General features: G+C 35.1%; 1 protein-coding gene across 1 annotated transcript; it reads left to right on the forward strand.

Annotated features, from left to right (window-relative positions):
• The first annotated feature begins 4153 nt into the window (after nucleotides 1-4153).
• LOC104891933 (14-3-3-like protein) lies at nucleotides 4154-6224 on the forward strand. Its single transcript, XM_010677722.4, has 4 exons — nucleotides 4154-4787; nucleotides 5404-5526; nucleotides 5700-5816; nucleotides 5955-6224. Exons 1-4 carry the CDS (start codon nucleotides 4305-4307, stop codon nucleotides 6015-6017), a joined length of 786 nt encoding a protein of 261 aa, XP_010676024.1. The 5' UTR covers nucleotides 4154-4304; the 3' UTR covers nucleotides 6018-6224.
• Nucleotides 6225-8399: the final 2175 nt, after the last annotated feature.

Below are 8399 nucleotides of genomic sequence, written 5' to 3' on the forward strand. Positions count from 1 at the left end.
TCCAGAAAAAACAAACGCAGCCCATCACGTTTTTATTTCATTTTTAGTTATTTTTTTGGAAATTTGATGCAAATCTAATCAATTTCTCAATCTCATCATGGACGCATCACATATCACATCTGAAGTAGGGCCTTAGGGGTGCTTATCGATCGAGTCGAGTTCGAGTTCTTGTAATCTTGTTAGCTCGATTGGTTTTCGTTTAAGTTTATTCGAACTTGAGTCGAGCTCGAAATTTGACAATACAAATTGTGACTAAACTGAACTATGACCAAACGTTGACCGAGGCGTTATTGACCTGTTCACAAATAAGCTTCAGTTATTATTATTTTATTTTACTTGTCTTCTTTATATTTCTTTTTAACATATTTTTGATTTTTGAATTTGTTCTTTGACGATAAAATTTGTTGACTTATTATTATGCAATATATAATATATATATATATATATATATATACACACACATTATTTTTCATATATAAAAAGGTAATTGAGCCTGTTCACCAGCTTTTCGAGGCGAGCTTGTTATAACTCAACTTGGCTCGTTAAGGTCTCGAACTGATCTCGAACTGGGGGCCGAGCCACAACGAGCCCAACTTTGACAGAGCCGAGCTCGATTTGTTCATGAATAGGTTAGACTTATTATCACCCCTAACTGGAATAATAGAGACTATAGAGTATAATAGAAATGAATGAAGTAGTTTAATTGGTTAAAGTACGAAAGGTGACACTCAAGATATGAGACTAAATCTCATCTTTATCATTTTGCCCTTTGACTTCCCCTATGTTTAGATAGGGCAATATAGAAAATTGTTAAAAACAACATTAATAAAGCATTTGTAAATAAAAACTATTTTACAGAAGAAAAAAATTCCAGCAAGCTACCCTTAATAATTTTATTTGTGGCATAAATGTATCATTACATTTGTTCAGATTAGGAGTGTTACTGAGCTAAGTCTAAAGATGGCAGTGGGTAATGGACCCTACCCGGATCCGTGGATCCAGATCCATTTTTGACGGATCTGGATCCTCAAATTTTGGACCCTATGGATCCGGGTAGGATCTGGATCCTCCTTGAAAAATATGGATCTGGATCGGGTCCTAAATAATTACCCATATCCAGATCCGTTTACCCGTTTTTATAATATTATTATAATTTAATATTATATTTTGATAAAATTAGTTATTACATGTAAAACGGATTTTCGCTTGAATTTTGGATTTGTTCCAATTAATGTGCGATTTTTGTGCGAATTCACTGGATAGTTGAGTTCGAAAATTGGGTTGATAACTAATCTACATTTTGATAATTGAATAGTTGTAAGTATTACAATGGTTATTTTTCAAAAATAAAATGTATTTTTCGGTTTAAATTAGATGACTTTATTGTTTAAAATCTTTAATTATTGTGAAAATTAGGATAGTTTGAAGACAATAAACAAGGATCCGTTTTGGATCCATTTAGGACCCGGATCCGTAGGATCCATACGGATCTGGATCTGGATCCTCATTCTTATTACCCAGCGGCTCCGGGTAGGATATGGATCTTTGCCTAAAAAACGGATCTGGATTTGGATCCTAGAGGACCCTGTCCAGATCCTACCCATTGCCATCTCTAGCTAAGTCTGCCCGTTAACTATTCGGGTTCACTTCGGTCAAAGTTCGGCTATGAGTCGAGCCCGAGTTCGGCTCAGTATGCTAAAGAGCCAAGCCTGATCTAGCTCGTGAGCATGCTTGAAAATTTTGTATATAAGAATTTTTATGTAAATGTTACTATCCTACTTATACTTATGGTTTTTCTTGAGGTCCTGTTCTATAATGGAAATTGGGCCCTTTCTTTTCCCTTCACGAGAGAAAAGGACCACAATTTTTCATAAAGAGTAGAGAGATCAATACTAATTGATGGATTGGTTTATTATTAAAAATTATGAAAAATATTGATGGCAATACTAAAGTTAAAGATATGGAAGGTTGAATTTTGGTGAAAGAGGTCGAGGAGGATGATACGGGATAGCGTGAATTATGGAGTCCGGAGATGAAAATGTGATGTGTTTGTCATTTTTACAAAGCAGGATATTTTTTAAATTGGGTCATTTCAAATAAAACAAAAAAAATGTACTAGGGCCCCGTGCGGAGGGGTCCTTTGCACACTCGCAACTACGTCCTTGACATTGGTTGAGAAACAACAGATTAAGTTCTTTATAGAAGGAACATATTTATGAGTTTCCTCGTTGGCCGGGAAGCAAAATGTAAACCTTTGTTTTATATAATATAAAAAGCTAATTCATAAAGTTCCAAATTGGTGGGGGAATGAAACATAAAGTTTTTTGTATGTTCTCCATAAAAAAAAAAAAAAAAAACTACTCCAAGTACCTAACTCAAGATATATAGAGTGGCTTGAAACTCGAGTCGGTCTCCAAGATTGTATTTGGCGATCTCAAGCTCAAATCGATCCCCGAGCCGAGCTCATATTCAAATTTCTCGAGCTCGAGTTGAGTCGGGCTTCGCCCATTTTCGAGCTTTGTCGAGCCTGCCTAAGATCGGTCTCGATTAGACTCGTTAACGCCCCTAGTCGAAGTCTTGCACTTTGACTTCCTTCCCTTTTTCTCCGTCTCATTTTTCTTGGTGGCTTGTTTGATAGGTTAATAATAACTATCATTCCATGAGAACATCTACTAATTCATAACTAATTTTATAAATACAAAAGGTCACATGTTTGAGAATTAAAATTTCATCACCTTGACCATTCACATGGTACTTTTATATTATTTTATAATTTGCACGTCACTTCGAGTATATGAAGGGTGTGCTTTCTTGGACCCATGAAAATAAGTATCAGGTCTAAATAATTCTGATTAGTTGTAATAAACTACGATAAATTTCAATAAGTTAAGATAAATTTAAGACCAATTCTAAGATCTCGTAAAATAAATTTCAATAAGTTCCAATTAGCTAGTCCATATACGTTCAAATTCAAATAATTTCAAGGAAAATAAAGTGAAGATAATATCCGGTGCATTCTCTTCACTTTATGAATTGAACTTGTTGGATATAATTGAACTTATCAACCCTGGTTTTCCTTTATAGTTATATCTAATTAGACCTGATCAATCATGATGAAACCAGATAAACCCTAAAAAACTTATTTGATTAAGGCAAAGATAATACATCCTAAGTCATACAATATACTGATACCAGTGTTAATTGTGTGAGTCCAAAATTTCTAATTGTACCACCGATGCGTTTGAAAGGAATATTCATATTGTCACTATTCCAAATAAAAACAACTAGGCAGGTCTTAATTTCATGTTGTTTTTAAGCTCCACTATCTTGCTAAATACTAAATTCTTCTTCTTAGGATCAGTATGATATTCAATGCAACAATCCCTTAATTTCTTTCTCGATGGTTGGATTTTGTACTATTGAATTTGTTGATCTAATGAATTAGTTTCCTCTCTTTATATTAGCTATTGCTAAAGATAACAATGTCTAAATCACGCATGGACATGTTTTATTTTTCTCGAACAAATAAGATCCCAAGCCGAACCTATCAAATCCAGTTCCTATCAAGCTCAAGCTAAAATATTGAGTTCAAATTCATCTAATTTACCAACAAACTCCCAGTGAATCATACTTTTAGCTATTAAACGGTACGGTAAACAATATTTGCTCAATTGACCTTTGACGACCAAGTAACAAATGGACCAAAACAATACCCACCAGGTCAAACAACCCAAAACCTAACATCTCTAAATAACCCAACACCTAATCAACAACCCATTTACCCCACCTTCACTTACAATGTCCTTATACCTTAATCCAACATTGCAAGACCCATCATACCAAAAAAAGCCCAGCCCAGCCCAGCCCATCTTACTATAACTTTAACTTACCACCAAACCCTCCTCATTAGTGTGGAGCCCACACGTTTTCTTCTTATGGACTTTCCACAGCCCAAATTCAAAGTCAAAAAAAGATAATCTTTATCTTAATCGTAGTACACCACGCTGTCATCAATTTTCATAAAAAAAACCATCACTATCAAACAACTGATAAAACTCCAAACCCATCTAATCACCGTCCGATCAAAATCCAACGGTCATTATTCATCATCTATAAAAGTTTCCTTTCCCCACATAATCATTACAATTTACAGCTTGGCACCAATCAAACTTCTCCCCTTTCAATTCAAAACTCAAAACTATAATTCCCCCAAAAAAAGAAAAATAAAAGAAAACCTAGATCCCTAAAAATTCAACCTCCTTTCTCTCTCTAAATCCCCCCAAGCTTTCTCTCTCTAGACAACAATGGCGTCCTCAGCAAGAGAAGAGAGCGTTTACATGGCGAAACTCGCCGAACAAGCTGAACGTTACGAAGAAATGGTGGAGTTTATGGAGAAAGTCGTTTCTGCAGCTTCAGAAGGTGAAGAACTCACCGTTGAAGAGCGAAACCTTCTTTCCGTCGCTTACAAAAACGTCATCGGAGCTCGACGTGCTTCGTGGAGGATTATCTCTTCGATTGAGCAAAAGGAGGAGAGTCGTGGAAATGAAGATCATGTTTCTGTGATTCGTGATTATAGATCTCGAATTGAGAAGGAGTTATGTGATATTTGTGATGGAATATTGAAACTCCTTGATACTAAGCTTATTCCTGCTGCTAGTGCTGGTGATTCTAAGGTGTTTTATTTGAAGATGAAGGGAGATTATCATCGGTATTTGGCTGAGTTTAAGACTGGTACTGAGAGGAAAGAAGCCGCTGAGAGTACTCTCACTGCTTACAAAGGAGCTCAGGTATACAGATCTCATGTTTTCGTTTCTTTCTTTTTGTAGATCTATTCATCAGTGTTTGGATTTGATATATTTTTGTGTTTTTTGTGTTGATTTGTGTTTTCTGCTGCAAAATTTGTGGTTAATCTTTAGGTTTTCGATTTGATTTGACCTAAATTTGAGAAATAAGGCTTCAAATTTATGGTTTTGAAAAAAATTGACACAATTAGGTTTAAAGATATCTTCGAATTGTCTTTATCGTTTCTATCTATGTGTGTGATTGTTGTGGTATAGGATTGAGAATTGCAAGTATCGCATTCTAGTTCTAGTGGTTTACAAATCCATATACTTCCTCCGTTTCCTTTTACTCGCTACACTTCTCATTTCACGGACTCCTAGGCAATTTTGGAGAAGAGAGAGGTAGAGAGTAAAAAGAAAAGGGACCCATGTGGGAGGAGAGAGATAGAGAAAGTTTATTGCCCAAAAAAGAAGTATAGCAAGTAATGTGAAACTTCCCATAATGGAAAGTGTAGCGAGTAAAAAGAAACGGAGGAAGTATGAATTTTAGAAGATATGTGAATGATTTTTTTTTTCAATGGAGTGTGTTCTGATGGCATTTACATGTTTGAATTGATTTCAGGATATTGCAAATGGCGAGCTTGCTCCAACTCATCCAATTAGACTTGGATTGGCTCTTAACTTCTCTGTGTTTTACTATGAGATTTTGAACTCTCCTGACAGGGCTTGCAATCTCGCTAAGCAGGTAATTGCTGTTTCTAATGCTGATTTCATTTTAAGTCATTCTATTAGGGATAAATATTTTTATGATCATAAGATATTGTACGAGATGTTTTATGTTTTCTAATGTATCTCATTTGAAGTGATCTAAGTCTTTCAGAATGCTTATGTCTCATTGTTTCACTTCTTTTTGTTTAGGCGTTTGATGAAGCTATAGCTGAGCTAGACACCCTCGGAGAAGAGTCATACAAAGATAGCACTTTGATTATGCAACTTCTTCGTGATAACCTTACCTTGTGGACATCGGATATGCAGGTAGTGCATCGTTTCCTCCTAAATTACCTGTTCTTATATTTGGTTTCACGTGTTCAGATAATTTGTTGTCTGATCTGTTTTTGAAAATGCGCGTGAGTAATGAGTATATCTGATATGGCATTGTCTATGTCCTTGCAGGATGATGGTGCTGATGAGATCAAGGAGGCTGCCAAGCAGCCTGAAGCTGATGAACAACAGTAAGAGTGCCTAACGTTGGAATTAGGGTTTCAATCTTCTCCATAGTGGTTTTTAAAAGGAGAAGTGTGTTTGTTTATGATGCTAGGTTTTTCTTCTTTCTTTTTTACCATTCCGAACAAGAATTGCTTTGATTCAGCATTGTCAAGTCGGGTGATGTTTATTAATGCCGTTCTTATATATTAAAATATGGCAAATCTGCCTGCTCCTCAATTTCTTGTGTAGTGTGTATTGATTTTGGAGTGCTCTCAAATCTCAATTGCATCCAAAGTCGGTTACCTGCAATTACTGATGATTCTAAAATGAATGTCGATTAGAAATATGTGATTCCTTTAACCAGGGAATGTTGTTGCATGTAGTTGTGAGTTCCTCATGTAGCATGGAAATGGTTGGGTTTTGAAACAGATTCCTTTCACAAAAGAGGGCAACCTCAAAGCGCTGTCATTTCTGTGTTTCTAGAAATGCAAGTGTTTTGAAAACGAAGTTTCTGTGCTACAAGACTTACTGATAGATGTTTAACTTAAGAGCACTGTGGTCTATTGAATTGGGAGGCTGAGAGCCATACCTTACAACTGCAACTTAAGGAGTTATGGTGTCGCTTTGCTGAAGATGCCATGTATTTTGGCGCATGTATTGTTCTTAGGGTCGTGAAACTACTACGGATTAGAATTGTAGTTGGCATAGAATGTTTTTTTTGGTGAGATTTGGGATAGAATGTTTTTTTTGGTGAGATTTGGGATAGAATGTTCCGTGAGATAGGATCACTTCTAAATATAGATGTCGTTGTCTTGTGAGATAATTACATTGCACATTTTGATGATAATATCGATATCTAGAGATTTTGGTGTCTATCATCCGGTAGCACATTCTATCTAATGGTTGATGATTTACTTCCCTGATAGTACAAAATTGGATGTTTCTGCAAGTTGCTTTCTTAGTCCACCTGTGTCACAAACTCTCAATTCATATCCAATTTGTTCCTATACATGGTTTCCTTCAACTCCTTGGTGTTTCCTCACTCTCAATTCCTCAAATACCCTGCCTAAATCCCACTGTTCGTTCACCCTTGCTTTAGTTGCTTATACATGTTAAGCTCAATAGCTATTCATTTGTGGGCTAACAATGTGTTTTATGACATACTTTATTGAGTTAGGCTAACGAGCACACTAGTTTACTACTCTTTATCTTTCTAACTTCTACAACTTCGACTTTTGCTCTATTTACCTAGATCATATCTTAATATTTCGTTTTACTAATGATATGAACTTTAGCCTTATATTTCGACTTTTGATTATGTAAATTAATGCCAAGTTCGGAGGATTTCCTATGAATAATCTTGAGCGTTATTTTTAGGCTCTGTTGAGCCTTTTCAGGCTTGTTATGAATAGTGAAAAAATAATTCTTCATATTACTTTGAAAAGACCATTCCAAAGCCTGACATTATTTCATAAACAAAACTCAAAATTATTCAAATAGTATTGCATGTACCGGGTGTACAATTAATGTATTATCAAACCGGTTTACTTCAAGTCAAGAGAGGTCACTTTAAAGTTTAAGCAAAAGATACTTTTGACCTTAGATGATAAGTGACTCAACTCATTTTGGGCTAAAATTATTTACTGTATACTCCCTCCGTCTCATAATTAGTGCCTACTTCATTTTTGGTAGGTCAAATTTTAAAATCTTTGAACAAATATATTCTCATTTGTATATATAAAAAAACATATTCATGATGGATCTTGTTAGATTCGTCTCAATATGTAGTTTCATAATATCAATTTTTTATATTTTTTATTAATACAAAATTGAAGATATTAAAGGTCAAATTTACGTTTTGGAGACCGTGTAAAAAAGAAATAAACACGATATTATGGGACGGAGGGAGTATTTACACCTTATGTATATAAGAATTTGCAAAGAGTGAGATGTGGTAGTTTAGTGGAGTACCACCCCAAATTCCAGGGAATTGCCCACGATTCAAATTCTCATCCCAAATATATGTTGGGAAATTTATTTCTATGCTGTTTAGTCTTGTACCCAACCTATGAACTAGTGTGCCATGCATGCTTGTTAGTCCAACAAGAATTGGTATTCGGGTCAAATATCTTCCTAATAAAAAAATTTATAAAATACAAATTTTTTGAAAAAAAGCCATATTATTTCGAATATATATATACAAAATGGTATGGATAAACTATAAAGTAAGTCAGGATAATTTTGATGATGAATAGGCTCCACACCAAATAATGGTTTGAAAGTAATTGATTGAACATCGTGTTGTGGATGAGATTAGAGAAATTGGGGGAGTCGTAACTCGTAAGGGCTCGTTGGTGACCGTGACTGCAGAAGGATTTTGACTAATATGTATACTTACAATATTAGATTCTT

This window comes from Beta vulgaris, chromosome 1 (genome assembly GCF_026745355.1).
Source record: "Beta vulgaris subsp. vulgaris cultivar EL10 chromosome 1, EL10.2, whole genome shotgun sequence".
In the NCBI taxonomy this organism is placed as follows: Eukaryota; Viridiplantae; Streptophyta; class Magnoliopsida; order Caryophyllales; family Amaranthaceae; genus Beta; species Beta vulgaris.

Coding starts and splice junctions, on each gene's coding strand:
- LOC104891933 (XM_010677722.4), top strand. CDS start 4,305: ATGGCGTCCTCAGCAAGAGAAGAGAGCGTTTACATGGCGAAACTCGCC. Junction 4,788..5,403: donor CTGCTTACAAAGGAGCTCAG/GTATACAGATCT, acceptor AATTGATTTCAG/GATATTGCAAATGGCGAGCT. Junction 5,527..5,699: donor CTTGCAATCTCGCTAAGCAG/GTAATTGCTGTT, acceptor CTTTTTGTTTAG/GCGTTTGATGAAGCTATAGC.